The sequence below is a fragment of the Abramis brama genome (genome assembly GCF_963993115.1).
Source record: "Abramis brama genome assembly, chromosome: 13".
Classification (NCBI taxonomy): Eukaryota; Metazoa; Chordata; class Actinopteri; order Cypriniformes; family Leuciscidae; genus Abramis; species Abramis brama.
The window spans coordinates 11,296,529-11,318,987 of NC_139975.1; the positions used below are offsets into that span (position 1 = coordinate 11,296,529).

The window sequence follows — 22,459 nt, forward strand, 5'->3', positions numbered from 1 at the left end:
ATATTCCCTAAACTTTACAAATAGCACCTTTCCAGATATCTATACTATTAGTGTTTATTTGAAAACTTAATGTTGTGTAAGGAACTGGATTTTGCATTTGTTATAAAGAAATGAATATACTTAATGTAACATCTTCACACAATAACTGCACAGAACTGAATCACTAAAGTGAACACAGGTTTATTTATTAAGCATTTATTCATGATGTTTTTGTCCTCCTACACATTACACCTGAGCTGCTCTCAGCCAGTCCCCATCCAGGGATATGGCCTAACTTAGCTTGGTTTGCATTGGTTGTGTTGAGCACCTCGGGAAGGTGTTGTTTAGCACCTGACATTAGTCATTGTCAGTAACTGATTGGCAACCTCGTGTAAGACACGATGGTGTGGATGTGTGTGTTCCAAGCAATAAAAAGACACTCGTTAGGAAATACAGTGTGAGTGTGTGTTTGTGTAAAGCGTGTTTGTCGGGCGGCAGGGTGATTGGTGTAGTGTCCCCTGGTGAGGCTGAGCTCTTAGTGCTGGATTCTGCGGATGGACTGGATCTGAGGGGTCTGGCTGTGGGAACCCCAGTTTCTCCAGTGCTGATAGTCTCCGCTGTGCCTCTCACACTCCATGATGTACTGCCTTCCCTTGTATCCTGGGAACTCGTAACACACGAAACTACACGCATAGATGGAGAAATGAGGGTCAGGTTTTTCTGAGCTGGAAGGAAATGAATACAGAGAAAATCTAAAGAAGAGACTCACGCGCCACACTGCACATGCATGGAGCCCACTTCAGGCCTACACCATCCCATGGCCTGCAGAGAGGGGTAGTCGTCACACAGCTCCACATTGCGGCCCAAGAAATTTTCCCTCTCGAAGATCATCATGCGACTGCTCTGGTGAGACTGAGGGGACAGCGAGAGAGCGTTCGACCCCATATATCCACATATTCAAGTGATTATATATCACATACAAATATGTAAAGGTGCAGGCGTTCATTTTTTACCTCATTTAAAAAGTTTAAGAGATAAATAAATAGTGCTAGAATAAATAGAGAATAGTTTGAATATATATGTTGTACATTACATGAGATAAAGATCATATCGGTAGTCTAATAAAACCTAAATGTATATCCAACTTTACCTTGATACATACAGTACTCTCACGTAAAATGATTCTTACTATATAACAAATCTTAACTGCTTGATTGTTTATATTGTCACAGAATGTAAACCTTTATCGACCAGCAATATATAATTAAAGTTGGATATATAGTACATCCAATTTTACATAGTGTACACTCACATAAAGCAGTTTACTATATAGCAAATAATGTGATTGCTTGTATCGTTGCAAAATGTAAACTATATTATCGCCCAACTCTAATCTGCTAAATGTGACTATAAGGCTTGAAGATATTAAGATAGTATAAACATTAACATCATAATTTTCTTGTAAAGCTGCTTTGAAACAATGTGTACTTTGAAAAGGGCTATACAAATGAATTTGACTTGACTTGTTGAGATTGCATGACCAGTCGAAGGCTACTCGCTTTATCTGTTATGGACACTTGTCGAATAATTATTAAATATCGGCCTGCACAAAATACTGTGTACTGTTAAGATTTCTAGTACAAGAAAGGAAATAACTCACAGCACAGTAGACAGGTCTAAAAGACATGAGTCTCTCCACATGGTAGGACAGGTTTCCACTGTAGGCATCCCAGTGAGGATACTCTCCTCTCTCCAGGATGAACTGCTGTCCCTGGAAGTCATGGTGCTCATAACCCACCCAGCTATGGAAAAAGAACATCCAGTCATACATGGGCACATACTATTGGTTGAAATGTCCCATAGGCACATATTTATTTGACCAACACTACTCACGCGCCACTCTCCACACGAATAGAACGGATGTTGTCGAAGCCACACTCCTGAATGTTGCAGCATTCTGAGGTGAATTCCTGACATTTTCCCTGGAAGTGTTCCTGCTCAAACACAGTCACCTAGGATAGCGGAAGCACAAATGTAAAGTGTGTGAAAATTTCGTTTTCTTAAAATATATATGCAAAAGGTACTCAAATAAATGACTTAAATGGGTTTGTTTGCTATATGAAATAAAAGTGAGAGCATATTCTATTGATCCACATGCATCACTATAACAACAAATCATTTTTTGGGATTAAAGATGGGTCATTTCAAAAGAGATTGAATGTATGTGTGTTTAATGACAGTTTACCTTGAAGAAAGGAGCCATTCCCATGCCAGAGCTCATCATGGGCTGCATCATGGCGGATCGATTGAACCTATACATCTTTATTTCTAAAAACAAACAGGGGGGAAAAAACAGAAAAACATATCAATTAAAATAATTAGATAAAAATTGTGAAATTAACTAGAATAAATGTGTTAGTATTAGAAATAAACTGTTCTTTATCATTATTACATATAAAAACAGTTACTTAAAACATCCAATAATCGATGTTATAGATTAATTAGGTATTTTATTAATAATAAAATGTAAATAAATTTGTTAGATTTAAATCAAAACCATTCGCATAATGTGGCCATACTGAGAAAATGTTTGTAAAGTAGACCATAATAAGTTTATAATAGTGCCATGAGCTCGGTGAGATGTAATTTGGACTCTTACCGTTTTAGTCACTGAGCTAGAGAGTGGCATGCGCCTTAACGCCTGTTTCGCGTGGAGCTTTGAGAGAACCTGGCGCTTCAGTTTTATACCGACCGCCGCGTGCGCGCACGCCTATGCGCGCTCCCGCCATTGTGCGCGCGGTGCGCGTGGACTGCCTTCTGATGGGCTAGGACAGGCCACAGGGGCGCCAGCTCAGCACATACTATAGAAGAGCCACATGGGTGTTGTGAGCCCATTCACTGACAACTGCAGTGCGTTTTGGGTGAAAGCAAGAGACACAAAGGGTTTGGCCCCAGTGTGTTCGTGCAGGTCAGCACTCCTGGTCACAATGAGACCAAAATGCTGGGATTATCTGAGTGAACTTGCTCCAACTGAGTGTGAATTTGAAATGATGTATCTGAGCTGCTGTGGAAAGTTGATGCTGATTTTCATGCAAGTACTCAAGATTTGGGGGACCAAATGTATACATTACAATGTCTGGTTAAAAAACGATTTGGATCAATAAAGACATTTATATTATTTATATCATGAAAGTTACACATTTTAAAAGGAACGTGATTTTACTTTATCAATATAATCCATAACGGGCATTAAATTGGGCATGTCCACCCAATATTCATATTAGATTAATGGTTAATTGTTGAATGTTTTCTGTGACAATGTTTTATACATTTAAATGGTTGCCATTTATTTATTTATTTCAGATTGTTATTATTATGTATCTTTCTTTATTTATATAATTATTTGTAGGAGAACAACCATATGTTGTGTGTGTGTACAGCACTACAAGTCCAAGACAAATTTCTTTTCAATGACAATAAAGTATTTTTCAATTAAATTTCAATCCTATTTAATTTAATTTCAATTTCATTTAAATTTTATTTTATTTCAATTTTATTTTATTTTGGTCCCCCAATGCTGAATATGTGATTGAAATAAAAAAATGTGTAAAACACTGTTAAATCATTGGTAAAATAGCAAAAAGTCTTCACCATCAAAGTTATTGGTTCAGTTTCAGTCCCTGTAAATAAACGTTTGCCCCATATTACTTATGTTTTAGGCTTGAAAGTCCAATACTGTGTAGTGATTTTGTTTGGAGTTTGAATTTTTTCGAACTATTTCATTCTCTCTGTCTCTTACACATCACATATACTCTCTTTCTCACTCTGTGCTGATGATGTGGGGCTTCTTTTCTGTGAGTCTGCTGAACACGGCACGTTTCATTGTGTCAGTGTAATCCTCACAGACTCAGCGCCAGGGTATAAAAGCTGTGGGCACGGCCAGACGCAAACACTCTCAGAGTGAACCCTGGGTACGGACACACACTCACTGAACACAGGTAAGACAGCAGAATATCCACTCACATACACATAAAACTTTAACCTAACAGCTTGGAGAGTATAAGAGGGTTGGTTTTGACCACCACCCCGCACTTCCCCATTTGTCACTACCACTTTAATATTGTTTGCCCCAAAGACCCCCTACATCCATTCCAAACATATGTGTTTGACTTTTTCATCTCGTAAAACACTTTATCCCTCTCTTCCAGCATAGATATGATAAAATGTTATGTAAACTAATGGTTGCCCCTCCCATTTCTTTATTATTTAGTCTCATTTTCTCAATTCTGAGCTATATTACAGTTATATGAATTTCCCCAGGCATCATGTCTTCCAGTGGAGAAAAAAAGACTGCCTCCCAGACCGACGGCAAGGCAGCCCAGAGCAAGAAGTCCGAGATGGGCATGATGTCCTACAGGGTAAATCTTTCAAATAAACATACTCACGTGCACATCTCCTACACTTGGATGTCGATTTAACATTACACTAACAGGTTTCTCTCTCTCCATTAGATGTATGTGTTTGACCAGGAGAACTTCCAGGGACGCATGATTGAGATTAACGCCGAGTGCATGAACGTTTGTGATATGGGCATGGACAGAGTTCGCTCACTACGTGTGGAGTGTGGACCGTAAGCATCACCGTAAAGTCTGCATCTGTATAAAAGACACGTTTTAGGAAGAATAACAGATCTCACTCATCTCTTCATGTGCCCTCTGCAGTTTTGTGGGCTTTGAGCAGATGAACTTCTGCGGTGAGATGTACATCCTGGAGAAGGGCGAGTATCCTCGTTGGGATTCTTGGAGCAACTGTCAGAAGAACGACTACCTGCTTTCCTTCAGACCCGTCAGAATGGTGTGTAAACGCACACACACAATGCTCTAACACCTTCAGGGACATTATCTGAATGAATTTGAAATGCATTGATCACTTTCTTGATCCTGCAGGACCCTGAGAAGCACAAGATCTGCCTGTATGAGGTTGGTATGTACAAGGGCCGCAAGATGGAGATCATGGATGATGACGTTCCCAGCCTGTTCTCCTACGGATTCACCGACAGAGTTGGCAGCATCATGGTCAGCTGTGGAACGTAAGTGCAAAGTACCCGTGGCCCCTGAGCTTTCACTTGGACAAACCTCTGCGCACTTCCCAAAAGCTTCATAGTATTGACGAATGTGGCTGTCAAAAACGTATTAAACTGTTAATCAGAAAAATTACTTGAGGAAAAAAAAATGTTTAGATAAGAATATAATCTTGCACAACAAGATGCTTTGGGGATTTAATTACAATATTAAAGAGTTACGAGTTTCATTTGTTATTTTTTGAAGGATCAGTGTTAAATCAGTGTTATTTTAGTACCATTTAGATTATTTTATAGTTTTTATTAATATTTTGAATTAGTTTTTATATTTTCTGTTTTTATTTTAAGTTAAGTTAGTAATTTTGTTGAGTATCTTTGTAATTGGTATTAGTATTATTTTTAAATACGTCTATATTTTTATCCCTTTTTATTTCGGTTTTACTTGTATATACTTTAGTACATCAAGTTAAACTAAATGAAAATTAGAAACCTTGGCTTGGCAACTAGCTGAAATCAAAATGTTTAAGTTTTTTTTAATTCTTTAATTCATTTCGGTTAACCTTTATTTTATTTCAAGTTTAAAAAAAAAATGGTTTTAGTCAACTATAACAACCCTGGTTTAAATATATAAATGAGTTTAAGCTAGTTGAATATCAAGGGTGCGCAAACTAACCTGCACTCTTTTTTTTTTTCTCTCAGCTGGGTTGGCTATCAGTACCCCGGATACCGTGGCAGCCAGTACCTGCTGGAGAAGGGCGAATACAGACACTTTAACGAGTACGGCGCCCGTTGCCCTCAGTTTCAGTCTGTGAGGCGTATCCGTGACATGCAGTGGCACCCGCACGGCTGCTACACCATGGCCAGCAAGTGAGGGCCAGTCCAGGAGAGGAAGAGGAGAGGTGGAGTAGAAGGAGAAGGGCGCAAGAGAAAGGAGAGGAGGAGAGACGTCTGAGAGGCTGCATCTTCCCCATGCCGCCGTTATGAGGGGTGGATGTTTTCGGGGTGACAGACACCCTGACTCACATTGCAGTCTGTGTCTGTCAAGCTGGTAAAGCCCAGCGGGGCAGTGATTCTCCCAGGCCTCTGAGTGTCTCTGTGTAGGATGGAGGCACCGATAAACACACTTCCCTCTTCCTCCCTAGTTCCTCTCCTCTCTTTCTCTCCTGCATCATGGGTTCTTTTATTTCCCTCCATAATTTATTTCCTTTTTTTTTGTCATCTGTTCTTTCCCCTGCCCACATCCCTCTTATCCCAGGAGCATGGAAAGAGAGAGGGGGAGATGAAGGGATGAGGAGAGTGAAGCTCCTGTGCCCTAGAAATCTCTCTCTGCTTGCTGTACAGAATCCTGGTCACCTTTTCAATAAAAACCTACAAGCTTGATAAGAAAATTTCGTGTCTGTCAATATGTTCATGTCATGCATATATAATCATGGCTGTTAATAATCACGAGGCCCGGAATGAAATTTGCACTAGTATGAAGTAAAACTGGTGTATTTTCACAGGAGTGTGAAATGTAATGTCAGTTTATGTGTTGTAACTTATGTGTGTTACATCATGATTTTTGAAGAATTTTAATAATTATTTAAAATAATAGTAGCTTATGTTAAATAGCGCATGTATGCCAAAAGTCCCCAGATGGTCTTGCGGTTCAGAAGTAGCCTACAGGTATAAATGAACTCAAAATGAACAGAAGTTTAGATGAAAATGAACACAGAATGAATAAAAACATATTTAAGTAATCAAATTGTAAAAACATAGCACACAACTTTTTCACACAGATGCCGAAGTTCCATAGTTCAAGTGAGAATCAACTCAAAATGAAGAATTTGTACATAAACGCACTGCGTTTTGTATTCAGATGAGATAATTCTCAGAAATGTCTGGAACATAAAAAATAAATTGAAAAAAAGTGCACCATTTCAGGCCACAGTACCTCTTGCGGTCTGGGTATGTGAGACACTGGATTTGAACCCATGACGTAAAATGTTCAGGGCCTGTGGCATAACACATTGAGTTACTCACTGATGTACATGCAATTGTCCCTTCAGGACATGCTGATGATGATCCCTATACCTAATTTTGTGCCAATATGTTAAATCATTTAAAAGATATTGCAATTTCTGACAAAATTAGACTGATGGTTCGTCCGATCCTGGCAAAATCCTCGGATTTGGCAAGACACAAGGAATCCATAGACAATTTTCTGAGAAACTGTTCAAAAGTAATGAGAACTTTTTTTCAGATCTCATGACCTGTAGGTGGCACTGTTCTCATTCTGGGTGAATGTGTTAAAATCACAGTCTGTTCCATAGCTAGCTAAGACAAAGAGAAGAGACGTGAACAGGTAATTATCAAACCACTGTAATCAAATTATTTTATTTAAAAAAAAAAAAAAAAAAATAAGCACACTATTGAAATTCAATACACTCGTAAAATCAGACAAATATATCTCTGAAAATACCAAACAGTAGAATTACAACATTAGGCTACCATACTGAAATGAGACACTGCTTAATAATGCTTACTTAAAATAAAAAAAATCCTTTTTACAAATTTGATCTCTTGAGGCCTATTGAAAAACATTCAGATAGCTGCACCATGCGTCCCTCGTAGTGACTTATGATGAAAATAAAGTGTGTAAAATTTCTGTGCGGCTTCCGTCAACGTGACATCATCCTCACAAACTCTGGAAGGTTGAGTGAGGAAAAACAAAAAGAAATCAGAAATACAGTATATTCAGTGAGGTAAACTGAAAATGTTAAGAAATGCGAGTATTAGTCGTCCTCATTTGTCCATCATTCTCTCACCTTCAAAATCAACCAGTCCGTCCCCGTTGAGGTCGGCATCACGAAGGATATCGTCAATATCACTGGGTTTCAGATGTTCTCCCATCAGCTTTTTCATGGCTTCTCTCAGTTCTGTGATGCTGATTTGCCCATCACCATTGGAGTCAAACTGCACACCGGTAAAATGCTGATAAGGCCACTGATGGCTACAGTCAACACAGTGGTGTGTGTGTAAGTGAGTGAGTGTGTGTACCTCTTTAAAGGCATCTCTCAGCTCCTTGACTCCGATCATGTCTGCTGTCTCTGCTAGCATTTTGGGGCCCATGAGCTCCACAAAGTCCTCAAAGTCGATTTTACCCCCACCTTAAAAAATACAGAGAATGTATGACTTTATTTTTTCAACTTTTTATTCTTCTGTAAATTAATACAAAATGTTGAATACATGTTAAATAAAATATTATTTTAAATGACATTTTATCCTTAAAAATTACAGAATTAATTTATTTTTTCTATAAATTATTACAAAATGTTTACATTTTATTATTACATTTAATAATCAATAAAACAACTTAAATCAAAAGACTGAAAAGTTTAATTTAATAAAAAAAAAAAAAAAAAAAAAAAAGTATGGTCTCAGACTTTTGGACTATAATACAGTACCATAATATCTGCATGCGCATTTTGCCACAGATCATAACTCAGTGACGTCACTCACTAATCTGTTGACTCAGTTCAATGAGTTCCATCTCTGTCGGCATGTATCCCATCGTCCGCATGCATTCGCCCAGGTCCCTGCAGTTGATGTATCCTTTGTTCCTATCAAACTCCTTAAAGGCTTCTCTTAGTTCTGCATAAATACAAGGAAAGAGATGTTGAAATGCACGAACAGGGTGTTTACCAGTCTGACTCTTGGGTGAGGCGTGTGGTTTCTGTGAATACCTTCGATCTCTTCTGGCCGCAGTTCCCTGTCCTGTTAAATCAAGAGGCAAAGACGTTAAACACTGATGCACTTGAAGACATGTCTCTCTCTCCCTGAATCATCAAAACGACTCAGACAAAACACATGGGTAGGTATGTGAAAATGAGAAACTGGGACAAAATGCGGGTTTGAGGATTGGTTCCAATGTGTAATAATGTAGTGACATGGGTAGTCAATAGATTACACAGTGAAAGTTGCCTGGCACCAGCTAAAAGATAAGGAGATTTGGGGGGTTTAACTTGAGGAGGGCCCAGAGAAACACGCAAAGCATAGAGAGTGGATTAGGTTAAACAGAGTGCCATATGAGAAAATCCCATAGATGATTCTCTTTTCCATTTACTATAATACCCAATATCATATAGTAGGCTACACACGTGTACGCATAAACCAGTGGATTGCATATGCCGCAAATACAGCGCAGAATCATTTCACTGAATATCATATCCTCACAGTGACTGTTTAATAAAAAAAGCATTGTTAAAAATCCATTGTCATTCATCTCAACCAGAGACGATATTTTTTTTAATCAAAGTCAGACAGTATATAATATTTTTATTCAGCAATGCATTAATTGTTTAAAAGTTACAGTAAACATGTATATTGTAAAAAAAAAAAAAATCTTTCAAATAAATGAATTCGGATCTTTTGAACTTTCCATTCATCAAAGAATCCTGAAAAAATTATGACATATTCCATTAAAAAATTAAGCAGCACGACTGTTGACACTGAAGACTATGAGTAATGGAATCGCAGGAATAAACTACATTTTAAAATATATTAAAATAGAAAACAGTTATTTTAAATTGTAATAATATTTCACAATATTACGGTTTTTACTGAATCAAAATAAATGATCAAATAAATGCAGCCTTGCAGGGTGAGAATAAATGACTTCTTTCAAAAACATTAAAAAAAAATCTTACTGATCTCAAACTATTGAGCGATAGATTTGGACAACTTTTGATGGCTGCTGAACAAATAAGCTTTAACAGGAAAATGAAACAAACCTGCAAACATCACTTTATTTCCCACTTTAAAATGAATTATCTTTCCATTCCCTGCATGATCTTTTACAACAAACCAGTGGACGGGAGTGAAATGTAGCAGATGATTCACAATGACGATGATGTGATATTTTCTATTAATGCAAGTGGAGAATGTAGATGCTGAGACACTATGTTTTTAGTTTTTCATAGTACATACGAGCTGTGACTTTGCGAAGCCCTGTCTTAGGAAGATGCATGCGGGTCCGACGATATTATGTAGCATGGTGCAGTTTTGGACCAGTGCATTCAGAGGCTCCTTAAACTCAGAAGTTACTTCGTTTTCTCCGTCAGCGTCTCCGGGTGGGCCGGGCCCTGGCGCCACTGGCCCAGACACTTTACCCTCAGCCACACCCTTAGGGTGAGGCCAAATTTTACTAGAGACAATCTAATTAAGCACAGTTTAACCAATCTGTTTGACATGTCTTTAAACTACTCAAGTATTATGATGGTATTAAAATACTGATAACAAAATATCTAGATTATAAAAGTCTCACTTCAATATTACATTCAAAACAGAAACACAATTCCCCGATACACAAGCCCTGACCTTTCAATAGGTTTCTCTTACCTTCTTCATTTTGTTTTTCATGGATGGTTTGGTGCAGTTTCCCATGCCTTAATCCTCAGTGAAGATGTTTCCTACCTCACCTCTTCTGTTCTTTTTATATAATTAATTTATCGAGCGGTATGACAATATAACACTCGCCTGCTTCCATATTAAGCTACTTAAAGTCCATGTTGTTTAGTTACTCTAAAAAAAAAGTCTCTTTAAACCTTTGTATTCTTTCTCATCTCAGACCCTCTCTTATAACTATCAGTCAAAGCAAACCACAAACAACACTAATGTTTCATAGCATACTTCTCCCTATTCTTGCCATTTTCACATCTCGTTTAAAAAAATCTCCGTCTCTTTCCTCTCTTCCCTATCCACTCACTTTCCTCACAGATTGCAGTCCAATGGAAATGATTTCGTTTGCAAGCTGAAAGAGAGAGAGGCCGAGCGGGAGAGGGAGGTAAGGGGAGGGTGAGAAATGAGACGCTTTTTTAATCCCTATTTCAGATTAAAGACGGAGAGCCACGGGATGATGTACAGAGAGCACAAGAAAATTTGAGAAACAGAGAAACAAATAAGTGCTAGAAAGAGCAGTGGTTGATTAACCAGGAGATATTCAGCTATTTTGCATACAGAGTTTTTTAGTATAGCGTATTGTAGAGTTTTAGCCTACATATTGTGCAACATAAGTGTGCATTTATTTCTCTCAATTTCTGCATTGCTCAACATTAAATCATCATTAAATTATTACATTCAAAAATTCAATATGCTATGAAGTCTGAGACCACTTTGAAAATCTGGGATTCAAATTTGTAATCTTTGTAGGCTTATATAAAATTAAGAAAAAAGATTTAATATTCTGTACTATTTCTAGACAAAATGTACGGCATTGAACGAGATCTCCTTTGTAAAGACAGATATCAAATGTTCTTCTTCCACTCAAGAACAGGATACTAATTTTGGATCATTTCAAATCATGCTAGAAAACATGATCATCAGATTTTGCATAAACCTATGGAGTTCACATTTCTATGAAAATTTGCAGTATTTTCATTAGCGGTCTCAGATTGCACAGCTATTATATCAGCCAAATGAATACTAGATATCAGTATCAGCCATATAAAAAACATATTGGTAGAGCACTAAGAAAGAGTGCTTAGTTTGTAACGTTACTATGAAGAGTCAAATTAAAAGTTAAAAGCTAGAATGATTGTCTTTTTAACACCGGGTTGAAAGTTGTGTGTGTGTGTGTGTGTGTGTGTGTGTGTGTGTGTGTGTGTGTGTGTGTGTGTGTGTGTGTGTGTGTGTGTGTGTGTGTGTGTGTGTGTGTGTGTGTGTGTGTGTGTGTGTGTGTGTGTGTGTGTGTGTGCGCATGTGATAATCCCAGTCTAATCAAAACACACCTTTGGGCAGATGAACAGAGAACCACTATTTAATCTGTACTCATATTTTAGTAAAAGCCTGTGACATTGCCCTGTGTATACCAGCCTGCCAGAATGATAATCTACTCTAATCCACTCACGCATACACGTTGAAACTGTGAAAGCAGAAACTGTGTTTCTGTGCCAACATTGTTGTTTAAAAGAAAAGATCAGCAAATGTAGATAAATGCTACACTTTATTGTATAATAGTGTATGATAAAAACCATCATGACGCATGTATGGTGTGTGCATGAGGAAGAATTTGTTTGAGTCTGCATGTTTGAGCCAACAGATTAGAGCCAAGTCAAACGAGGTCACTCTATGAGCAGCTGAGCATTGTGGGACTATTGAGTCCCAGATGTGTTTGAGTTCACCAGCTGCTGTACATGCAAACTGCATGAGTAATAGCAATCATATAGGCCTAGTGTTCTCAGTGTGTATTGACAGAGAAACATGACAGGAAATCCTTTTAGGTTATGCTGCTATAATCAGTGTGGTTTTTTTTTTTTTCTATCAGAGTTGACAAAAAGCAATACACACAGATGCACATATACAAGGAGTGGTTGTTTTATAACAAGGATCTTAAAGTGGCCACAAGGAGGTGCTGGAGGTCTGCGAAAAATTAGAAAGAAATGATATTACAAAATGTTTTTGAGGGCTGTTAACTTAAAATAATGATCAAATATGTTTAACGCAAATATTAAAAAACACTACTTTGGAACAATATGTATTGTAAAACAATCACTAAAAAAACAATTGCATTATCATTTTAAAAAATAATTCCAAATAATTTTAATCTAAATTAAGATGAAAATGTTTTTCTGCATCTAACATTAATCTAATAAAAGGTAGAAAAGGCATATAGTCAACTTAATTCAAATAAATAAATGTTTAGTATGTAAAATAAATGTTTTGTTATTTGCTTCAGTACAGTAACAATATAAATGTAAATTAATTATTCTAGCAAAAATTATGTTGTCTTTATAACACATTTACCCCTCACAGATTATAAATGGATCTTTACATGTGAAAATCTAAAGATGCTTTTATGTTTTAGAAACTGGGTCCCTAAACATAATTATTTTTTAAGTAATAGTAAATAATTACTTACTTTTTTAAAGTAACAATTACTACTTATTTGGGGGTCCTTGGCATCAAAAAGTTTGAAAGCCGCTTTTTTTTTATCTTTAAAGCTGCACTAATATACAGAATTCATTAAAATCCATGGTTATAAAAACACTGTTATATGCCGAAACAGTTCAATTGGCCTGAGATGGAAAAAGAAAAAACCTTGTTATCCACCTCTCGGTAGATTGAGTTCCTTGTTTTTGAAAAATGCCATATGTGTAGCAGGGGTTTAATTTATTATTAAATGGATTTTCAGAAATAAAACACTCTCTTTTGCCTACCCTCCCATTTAAGTGGAGAGTTACTTACGTATCCTGTTCAGATCCTCTGCTTTATTTATTGACTTAAAGATAATCAGATGTCAGACTGGTCAACCTATGTGTGTTAATCCTTTTATCTAACAATACCAATTCTCAGGTGACTTAAACTAATGGATAGAGTTTCAGAGAATGCTCTAATGAAAATTACTTTGCAAATGTAAGCTACAAAATAGTAAATACCAACATAACCTGCAATAGTTCATTTTTTTCAGTACTTTTGACTGAACAAAAGCAAGAAAAGATGTTTATTAAATTCAGCTTAGGCAATGACTCACTAAATGGATCATCCTAAATGAGTTTGTAGCTATCTATGTCTCCAAGCCAATTAAATAATAATGACAATAACAAACAATGATCCCTCTTCCAGAAAGGTGAGTGGGCAAGATTGGGTTTCTAGTGTGCTCACCGCTGGTGATTCAAGCTCGATATCAAGTGATTACCACTGGACGCAAGGTTATCCTATAGTGTGGGAATGCAACACTACAAGGCTAAGACCAGGTCATGAGCGGATGAACCATGAGGGGACAGACGTGCTTGTTAGGACAGCTCCTTAACCTGTCGTCTCATGCCCTACAGTCACCTAACCACCTATCTGCTCACCTATAAGTCACTTTGGGACACAAGTATACCTTCCCAGAATAGAAACATCATCCATCTTCAAATTTAAAAAATGTTTCATGTGGTAGCATCTAAATTAAATTAAATTTAGTCAAGTAAAAAATATTGAACAGGGTTATTATCGTAACTAAAAGTAAAAGCTGAAATAAAATTAAATATAGGTATTAAAGGGTCAGGTCGAGTGGATAAAGGTGAATAGGACATATTGGATAATCTAGATTTCTAGATCTAGATTTACTTAAAAAGTTTACCAAGAAACTACCATTAAACTGATGCTTTGACGTGCATTTTATTTCTTATATGATTCGCTATATAAACCCTATTTCTACCATTAAATCTACTAACCTATAGTCAGTTAGTCAGGATGAATCATTTATTTTAAATAGCCTAACATTTTTACTAAAATAAAATCAGTTAAACTTCTTAGATAACGTGATGATATTTATACTTCACAAAAAATGTATTCATTTATTTAGCAGAATTAAGGTAGTAGTGGGCCACTGAAAGACTGCTGTAGGTAGAAGGGTATGACATGGCAATGTGTGTATGGGATATGAATGGTGGCCCGCAGGGGGTGCTATTGTGCAGTCTTACTGGGCCAAACACAGACTCAACGATAGGTACGAGGTCGAGTTCCACCTTCTCCTTCGATTCCTCAGTCTCGGCGGGCTCCTCTTCAGATTCCTCCTCACCATCTCCACCTCTGCTGGGAGGAAGGATGGGCTGATTCTTTCGTGGTCCCATTTTAGGTTTTGCATTGCTGTTGAATACCTCCACCACACCCATTTCAACTTGCTTCCTCTGTTTCTCCACCTTCTTCTTGATTGCGGCCTGGACCTGTAAGAAGGCACAGGAGGTCAAACATCCTAAACTAAGCTGATGATTAATCAGCAACTGGGGACTCATTTTAAAGATAATTGCAATTATAAGCTACACAGGCAGGGTAGCACCATATTTAATTTTAGACAGGGATGAAAACAAGGCTGTCTCTGTATTAATTATCTTGAGCCTGCTGAAATGTTCCTATAAATATATTTTCTTTCCAACTGTGCATTCTGAATAATAAATAGGCTAAATATATGTATCCAATAACCTGCATTAGTATATGCTAGTCTTCTCATTAACAGTGTTTTTCTCTTACTTATATTTTATACCTGTTTGAGTTCATATTTTTAAATGAATTTGACTAATAAAAATGATCGCTTGTGTGCATTATTCCAGTCTTTTAAAATAGTTGAATGAATAAATGCTCGCAAGGTGCCTGTAACGATGATAAATAGGCTAGGCTAATCAATAACAAACACAGTGTAGAAGAGAATGAATGACAGTCTACTACTTTGAATATTAATTAAGCATTTTGGGCATAAACATGTAAATAGAAAAAAGATTGACATTGAAAAATGACACAAAATGATTCAAATATTGAATCCAAATAAATAAATGTTCATGGTTCGTACTGATGTTATTCATCTCTCATACACTTCAGCGTCGCGGTCACTAGTTTAGACGAACACTGACACCCTGTGGTGAAATAATGGCGTATTTTTAACAGCCGGCTCAGATTGGCTTGGTTTGGATTAAAACTTTATTCCGATGAGTTTGGAACATTCTTGCACACACTAAACATCAGAATATCCCTTCTCCAGTCAATAACATTTTCCAAATTTTATTCTTATTGCAGACACTCATTATTTTAGGTGTTGTTTGTTCAACTCATTGACCACAGTACATTGAAAGTAAACATAACCGGAAATAAGTCAAATGTTATATTTCCAAACGGAAGTGCGTCACGAAGTTCAGTGCAAGTGGTCCATTGCAAATAAATGCAAACCCCCAACCCGTAAGTATCAAATAACATTCATAATCGGCCTTACAATGGTTACGTGTGTCCCCAGCTTAAATTCAACCTTAAAATGCAGCAAACAGAATAGCAGGAAAAAAAGACAGGTTTTTTTAACAGGTTTACTGAACAATCCATCCATCTGCCATTGGTCGGTCAAATAGATAGCCCCGCCCCAAAACTTATGTCATTGATTGTGCCAATGTTGCTATGCCAGGCTTAGCTCAAACAAACAGAGAAATGTTTTTATAGTGCCAAAGAGTTACGCTTTATATGGAAATCAATCTGTTGTTCAGTTGTCTGTAAGCTGTGAGCTGGACTAAAACAAGGTATTTTAACATTGCAAAAATTACTATTTACCTTTAAGCTGATTTTATTCAGAGCAGAATATTTTAAAGACAAAAATCACTCTCTGGGAATCCCCCAAAAAATTATAGTTCATATAATACAAGCACACACATGTATGACTGTACCTGTTTCGCTGTTTTTACCGGTGGAGCGCTCATGCCGGCGGTATTACCTGCCCCTCCTGCTGATCCCTCTCGAATAATCATGAACATCCTTGCAACAATGGCACGCTCTCTCTCTTTCTTTTTCTCTTCTTTCTCTCTCTCTCTCTCTCTCTCTGTAAGACAACACCTGTTTTACCCCTCCCAATATGGGCCTGTCACAGGTTCCCTCTGCAATTGCAACTGTTACTCTCCTGTGAATTTCTCAGAACTGTATTCAGTAACTCAAGCTGAATTAGGAAGGCTGGATAAATGTGGTAATTTTCTTTTCAAAAATCTAAAGAAATTAATTTAAACCTCTTTCTGCTTTGCCACATCTTTCATTCTACTGATGCCTATATGTCTCTCTCCATCTGACTCGGTCATCTGTTCCTCTGTAGAAGTCCACAGTTTGTCATCCTTCTCTCTGCCCAGGTGTGTTTTATCCAACAGGGCAAAGAAAAGACTGAAGGATACCGTGTCTGCTTTTTGGCCTTCTAACATTCTGAAGGTGACACTCTATCCATCCGATACCTCTCTCTTCTCCTTATCTTTCATTTGCCCTTTTCGGTCTGAGCTCTAGGCTGCATTCTAAAGTGCATTGGATTGGTAAGATAAGGGGTTTCTGTGTTAGTAGATTAAAAAACAAAAAACAAATTGGATTGGTAAAATAAGGGGTTTCTGTGTTAGTAGATCAAAAAACAAAGGTTTATATGAAATCTCACACACATAACCTCACTCTATACACACTGTTTTCTGCTTGTTTTTTTATTTATTTAGTCATTTATTTATTTGAAATTAGTTTTTATAGCGCTTTCTGCCAGATTTTGTTTTCTAATGTTTTAATTTTTTTTACAATAAAATAATTTATTTTATATTATTTTAATATTATTAGTCTAGAACAAACATCAACTATAAACCATGAGCGTTTGTGCAGTGATCTCCATCATCCTGTTATCTAAACCGGGATATGTTCTTATCTGATGCCACAGCAATCAACCTCTATTTCTTATGATTCTCTTACTGGATTCTGTTACTGGAGAGATGTGGCAAGGACTTTTAAGTAACTTATACAGAACGTTCCCTAATTATTATTTTTAGGTTATTATTTTGCAACCATAAAATAACCTATATGACCTATACAGAGCTCTGAAATTGGTTTAATACAGCATTTGAAATTAGATCAATATACGAAAATTAACCATGTTTTATTAGGCTATAGTAAAAGTGGAGTCACCATGGTTTTTGGCGGATTGATTAGCATTTGTATAACCTAATTTTAGCCAACTACAAATAGCCTACCATGATGAAACTATGGTTAGTGTAGCAAAACCATTGCTAATTTGTGGTTACCATGGTTTAACTACAATAACTATGTTTTTTTAATCCATGGTTAATTTCGTAAGGGTTATTGGTTATTTGATGACTGGCAACGTTAGACTAACTGCAACATCATTATCAAATTATAATTCTTTTTGTGTTCTGATGACCAGAATTTGCATAAAAAGTGTAATTAAAATGTCAGTCTGAAATTTTCTTTAAGATAAAATTTGTTTCTTTTCACCAAGTCAAAAGATATATGGATTGGGCGAGAGCGATAACTATAAAAAGCATATCGTCTATGTCAGGGAAGTGCATTTTTCTGAGGTGAGACACTTTTTTTATTTCGTAATTTATGAAAATAAGATTATAAAAATAAAACTAAGCAGCGCATATTTACATATTCATCTTCGCTCTCCGCAGCGTGGACGGTGTCAGCATGTTCCAACTGTTTAGGCCCTTTCAGACAGAACAACCTGAGCCCTTTTCTGAGGTTTACTTGATTCCTGAAATGCAATTCATTTGAGATTATGTGGTGGCCAAACTGATTAGAACGGTAAGATTTTTTAATGTTTTAAAAAAAGTCTCTTCTGCTCACCAAGGCTTTATTTAGTTATTTGATCCAACATACAGCAAAAACAGTAATATTGTGAAATATTTGTACAATTTAAAATAACTGTTTTCTATTTGAATATAATTTAAAATGTAATTTATTCCTGTGATCAAAGCTGAATTTTCAGCATCATTACTCCAGTCTTCAGTGTCACATGATCCTTCAGAAAACATTGTAATATGATTTGATGCTCAAGAAACATTTATTATTATTATCATCAGTTTAAAACAGGATTATTTTTTTCAGGATTATTTGATGAATAGAAAGTTCAAAAGAACAGCATTTATCTGAAATAGAAAGATTTTGTCTACCGTTCAAAAGATTATCACTACCGTTCAAAAGTTTGGGGTTAGTAAGAGTTTTTTTTTTTTTTTTTGGAAAGAAATGAATGAAATGAATAATTTTATTCAGCAAGGATGCATTAAATTGATCAAAAGTGACAGTATAGACATTTATTATGTTGCAAAAGCTTTCTTTTGCAAAAACCTTTATATATATATATATATATATAGGCTATATCTCACAGATTTCTTGTAGACAGCTATAAGGGGCATATATATATGCCCACATTTGTGTTTAGCATTGTTAATCTTTCCAGATTTGATCAGTGCATTTAAATGTATCTCCTAACACCTCGACTCATGCTCAGCTTATCTAACCCTTCATATTTAAGTAGATTTAATGATTATAGCATGAAAGCTTCTCTCTGTCTGTCACCTTCACCTGATGTATAATTTATGGATAAAGAGCTACACTCAGTCAGAGTAGAAGAGAAAGCTCAGTAACGGAAAATGAAAGAGGAGATAAAATAGGGGAGTATTTGTGCGTCAGACGCAGTGAACTCAGGCTGAGGGGAGAAGAGGGGATGCCATTGACTGACGACAAAACCGAAATGTAAACTGCAGGATTGAGTAACGACTCCTCCTGCTGATTTTACAAGGATATCTAATTGCAATCTATCAAATGTTAGGGAAAAGGTAGGAGGAGAGAGGGATGGTTAAGGGAGAAAGAGAAACGGAAAGGGTAAGGAAAGGGGCAAGTGGGTATAAATAAGAAAAGAGAGAAATTAGATCTTGTAATGTAGAAGGATATATTGCTTATTGATCAGTCATACATAGTAAATGCCACATAACTGATAAATATTATAAGGCTTTATATCTGTTTGATCAGGTTTAGATCACATTCACCATTAAGTTTCATCATCTAATTCCTTTTCCACATACCATTTCTCTTTTAGAAAACAACCGTGCACTTTTCACAAATAGTGTACAAAGATATTAAGTCTGTATCCCCCCAGAAAACAAATATTTTGGCCCATCTCACTGCAGAGGTCCTGACCTTTCTTGACTGTGCTCTCAGAAGAAAATGCACAAAAGCTGTCACTGGGGTGGTACCTTTTTAAAAGGTACACTTTTATACCTAAAGGGTGCATATTGGCATACCTTAAAGGTACATATTAGTAAGTAAAGTGTACATATTAGTCCCTAAAAGGAACAAATATGTACCTTTTGAAAAGGTACCACCCTAGTGACAGCTTTTGTACATTTTTTTCTGAGTAAACAAATAAAATGATCAAACAATTTTATAACTTTAAAATAATCTGTTGCACTGATATTGCATAATTATTTTTTAAAAATTATTAATTCATTTTAATTTCTAAAAATAATTTAAATTAGTGTCTGACAGATTTCATGCATCCAAAGAAGTCTGCGTGCTACAAAGAAAAATAAGTTTTAAAATTAAAATGAAGACACTTTAGAATTTATGGAAACTTTATTTCTTTATTCTCACTCTTAAAAATGCTGGGTTGTCAACAGTGTGGGTCAAATATGGACAAACCCAACCATTTCTAACTGTATTTTTTTGTCATCCTTTAAGGTCTAATTGTGTCCTATTTTTGGAAAGCACCATATGCCGTTTCTTAAAGATATGGTATAATAATAATAATAATAATAATAATAATAATAATAATAATGACAACTGATTGGATTATTCTCTTTTGTGTTATGTTCAGGCCAGAGATTATATCTTGACCCAGACATGCTTGACAGGTGAACTGTCTCGTTTAGATGAATTAAACATCAGAGTGCAGTCTGACTCTCTCAAGATCACTTGTCCTGATGATTCGCCACTGAGAGCAGTAAACGTGCTCAGATGCTTTCTTGTTTTTTGAATTAATAATCTCTCTTTTTACAGTTCAGATAATCCCACACTAAAACGGAAAAAAGAGATTTTACACAACACAACTAGACATCAGTTAGTAGTGCAAAAAATTTGTTTAAAATGTGATACACTGAGACTGAATCTCTGATGCAGAGTATTTGACTGTCATCTTTCCCTTTTACATTAGGCTACCACCAAACCTAAAAAGTAAAATAATATATATATGTATGTTTTTTATTTAATGCAAAATGTTTAACTTACAAGTTGTTTTATCAGAATAACCAAAAAGTCAGAAGTTGAGTTGCAAACATGACAAAAATGTCAGACTTTCTTAATATTCAGTTATCTCCCCATATTGGAGGACCAAATGAATTTGCACACAATTTGCAATTACTGCGTAATTTCCTTGATTTCACAACACAAGCCAAAGGAAGCAACACAAGATGTCCACATAGCTGTACTGTACGCATCACTGATGATGTCATTTTATTATGTCTTTTGTTAAAGGTAAAAGGTTACTTAAAGGTTAACTTAAAAATTAAAATTGTCATCATTTACTCGTCCTAATTCTATCATGAATTTCAGAATTTTCATTTTTAAGTGAATTATTGCCGTGTGGAGGCTTGAACTGCAATCTTAATTCCTCTGTGATCAAGTTAGACAAATAGCCTAGCTCTCTATATCTCCAATCCATTTATTAACAAACAAAAAGGTTAGAGTCCATTATGTCCCTTTATTATTTAACCTATGTGATTTACTTTACACATGGGACCTGATTCACCTTGTCCGAATTTATTGTGTGATAATTTGGCTGCCTCTTGCTTAATTGGTAAAATGTAATAGCAAATAATAAAACACTTTGAACCATTAAGAAAGTACTGGTTGAGACAGTGACAAAGTGTTGAGAAACAATGATGAAAACAAACAGTTTCAGGAAAATTAGGAAATCTCAGAAAGTCCAGTTATTTGACATTTAAAATACCAAAAGGAAATATGTTTCAGTGAAAGGATTTTTTGAGGCTTTATGATGAGAATTCATTCTCTGCTCAAGTTTTATATATACTCTTATATATTAACAAATAGCTAACCTCCTGTCAAGGCTGCATGGTCAAGCCTTCGGAGGACTCATTCCAAGTAGGAAGACATAAAGGTCCGTCCGAATACGATGTTAGCTTCACTTCCTGTCTCCTAAGATACCTTCATCGGATCAATTTTTGAAGGTAGCATATAGGATCCTTTGCTGCCTTTGAAATCCTACAATCATGTGCTATCCTTTCTGAGACAGTTGAGCTAAAGAATAAAGATGTCGTCTTAAAGTTGCGTTTGGTGGTCCATGTGTGTGTAAATATGTTTCTGACCATTTCTACTTCTGATGTCATTTCTAGCGAGACATTACTATTGTAGAAATTAAATATTTGATTAGTTCTCACCAAAGCTCACTTTATTTTGCTGTAGATTATTAAACCGTTACGCTGCCTCAGAAGTCTGTCCGAAATAAGTTTCTCTGACCTCTTAGGATGTCTATGAAAGCCAGACTGGACTGAAAATCAAAAGGATGTGAAGTTTATGCACTCTCCCGAGAGCATCTTTTCCATTCTGAGACTCTAATGTCATCAGAGCTATTCTGTACTATAATGTCAATCTGTAATTTTAATTAGGCTGCTTCATTTGTCGACATGCCATTGAAATGCCGAGTTTGAACAAACATATGCACATCGCTATAATCAGATGCTATCTCACAGCTGTCATTTTAGGTAAGTAAGGTAAGGAGAAAGGAGTTGCTGACTGCAGTTTGCGCTAATAACAAGGGTTTCTAAATTCTACATATTGCCCCTTTTTAAAGAATAGTCCACTTAAAAATGAAAATTCTGTCATCATTTACTCACCCTCAAGTTGATTCAAACCTGTATGAATGTCTTTCTTCTGCTGAACACAAAGGAAAATATTTTGAAGAATATTAGAAACCAGACAGTTGATGGACCCCATTGACTTCCATAGTATGGAAAAATATACCATCAACTGTTTGGTTTCTGACATTCTTCAAAATATCTTCTTTTGTGTTAAGCAAATTAAGTTACAAATACAATACAAAGCATACACAAGATAAAGAAAGTGATGTAAGAC

The 22,459-nt window shown here is 36.1% G+C and overlaps 3 protein-coding genes across 7 annotated transcripts; 1 reads left to right on the forward strand and 2 right to left on the reverse strand.

Moving 5' to 3' along the window:
- Nucleotides 1–164: 164 nt before the first annotated feature.
- Nucleotides 165–2,773, reverse strand: cryba1l1 (crystallin, beta A1, like 1). The gene is made up of 6 exons (XM_084134095.1): nucleotides 2,639–2,773; nucleotides 2,225–2,307; nucleotides 1,873–1,991; nucleotides 1,640–1,781; nucleotides 749–891; nucleotides 165–662 (listed from the first exon to the last, which is right to left on the reverse strand). The coding sequence occupies exons 2-6, from the start codon at nucleotides 2,297–2,299 to the stop codon at nucleotides 515–517; spliced, it is 627 nt and encodes a 208-aa protein (XP_083990221.1). The 5' UTR covers nucleotides 2,300–2,307; nucleotides 2,639–2,773; the 3' UTR covers nucleotides 165–514.
- Nucleotides 2,774–3,923: 1,150 nt separating this feature from the next.
- crybb1l1 (crystallin, beta B1, like 1) lies at nucleotides 3,924–6,447 on the forward strand. The gene is made up of 6 exons (XM_084132233.1): nucleotides 3,924–3,977; nucleotides 4,300–4,397; nucleotides 4,491–4,609; nucleotides 4,701–4,833; nucleotides 4,926–5,068; nucleotides 5,759–6,447. The coding sequence occupies exons 2-6, from the start codon at nucleotides 4,305–4,307 to the stop codon at nucleotides 5,928–5,930; spliced, it is 660 nt and encodes a 219-aa protein (XP_083988359.1). The 5' UTR covers nucleotides 3,924–3,977; nucleotides 4,300–4,304; the 3' UTR covers nucleotides 5,931–6,447.
- A 960-nt stretch (nucleotides 6,448–7,407) lies between these two features.
- On the reverse strand, nucleotides 7,408–22,336 carry cabp2b (calcium binding protein 2b). 5 transcript variants are annotated; one of them, XM_084132616.1, is made up of 8 exons: nucleotides 22,222–22,336; nucleotides 16,225–16,376; nucleotides 14,506–14,748; nucleotides 8,785–8,815; nucleotides 8,561–8,692; nucleotides 8,099–8,208; nucleotides 7,867–8,014; nucleotides 7,408–7,745 (listed from the first exon to the last, which is right to left on the reverse strand). In XM_084132616.1, exons 1-8 carry the CDS (start codon nucleotides 22,319–22,321, stop codon nucleotides 7,720–7,722), a joined length of 942 nt encoding a protein of 313 aa, XP_083988742.1. In that variant the 5' UTR covers nucleotides 22,322–22,336; the 3' UTR covers nucleotides 7,408–7,719. The 5 variants fall into 5 exon arrangements, with proteins under 5 accessions (XP_083988742.1, XP_083988746.1, XP_083988743.1 ...); XM_084132620.1 differs by lacking the exons at nucleotides 16,225–16,376; nucleotides 22,222–22,336 and adding an exon at nucleotides 17,960–18,128; XM_084132617.1 differs by lacking the exons at nucleotides 14,506–14,748; nucleotides 16,225–16,376; nucleotides 22,222–22,336 and adding exons at nucleotides 10,028–10,222; nucleotides 10,439–12,559.
- Between the last annotated feature and the right edge of the window lie 123 nt (nucleotides 22,337–22,459).

What these genes read in the sequence shown, in the direction of transcription:
- crybb1l1 (XM_084132233.1), top strand. Translation starts at nt 4,305, where the DNA reads ATGTCTTCCAGTGGAGAAAAAAAGACTGCCTCCCAGACCGACGGCAAG. An exon ending in CCTTCAGACCCGTCAGAATG is followed by an intron (nt 4,834 to 4,925) that starts GTGTGTAAACGC and finishes TTGATCCTGCAG; the next exon opens with GACCCTGAGAAGCACAAGAT. An exon ending in ATCATGGTCAGCTGTGGAAC is followed by an intron (nt 5,069 to 5,758) that starts GTAAGTGCAAAG and finishes TTTTTCTCTCAG; the next exon opens with CTGGGTTGGCTATCAGTACC.
- cryba1l1 (XM_084134095.1), bottom strand. Translation starts at nt 2,299, where the DNA reads ATGTATAGGTTCAATCGATCCGCCATGATGCAGCCCATGATGAGCTCT. An exon ending in GAATGGCTCCTTTCTTCAAG is followed by an intron (nt 1,992 to 2,224) that starts GTAAACTGTCAT and finishes CCGCTATCCTAG; the next exon opens with GTGACTGTGTTTGAGCAGGA. An exon ending in TTAGACCTGTCTACTGTGCT is followed by an intron (nt 892 to 1,639) that starts GTGAGTTATTTC and finishes CTGTCCCCTCAG; the next exon opens with TCTCACCAGAGCAGTCGCAT.
- cabp2b (XM_084132616.1), bottom strand. Translation starts at nt 22,321, where the DNA reads ATGGGGTCCATCAACTGTCTGGTTTCTAATATTCTTCAAAATATTTTC. An exon ending in CGGTAAAAACAGCGAAACAG is followed by an intron (nt 14,749 to 16,224) that starts GTACAGTCATAC and finishes GCCTTCTTACAG; the next exon opens with GTCCAGGCCGCAATCAAGAA. An exon ending in TGAACTGAGTCAACAGATTA is followed by an intron (nt 8,209 to 8,560) that starts GTGAGTGACGTC and finishes GTATTTTTTAAG; the next exon opens with GTGGGGGTAAAATCGACTTT.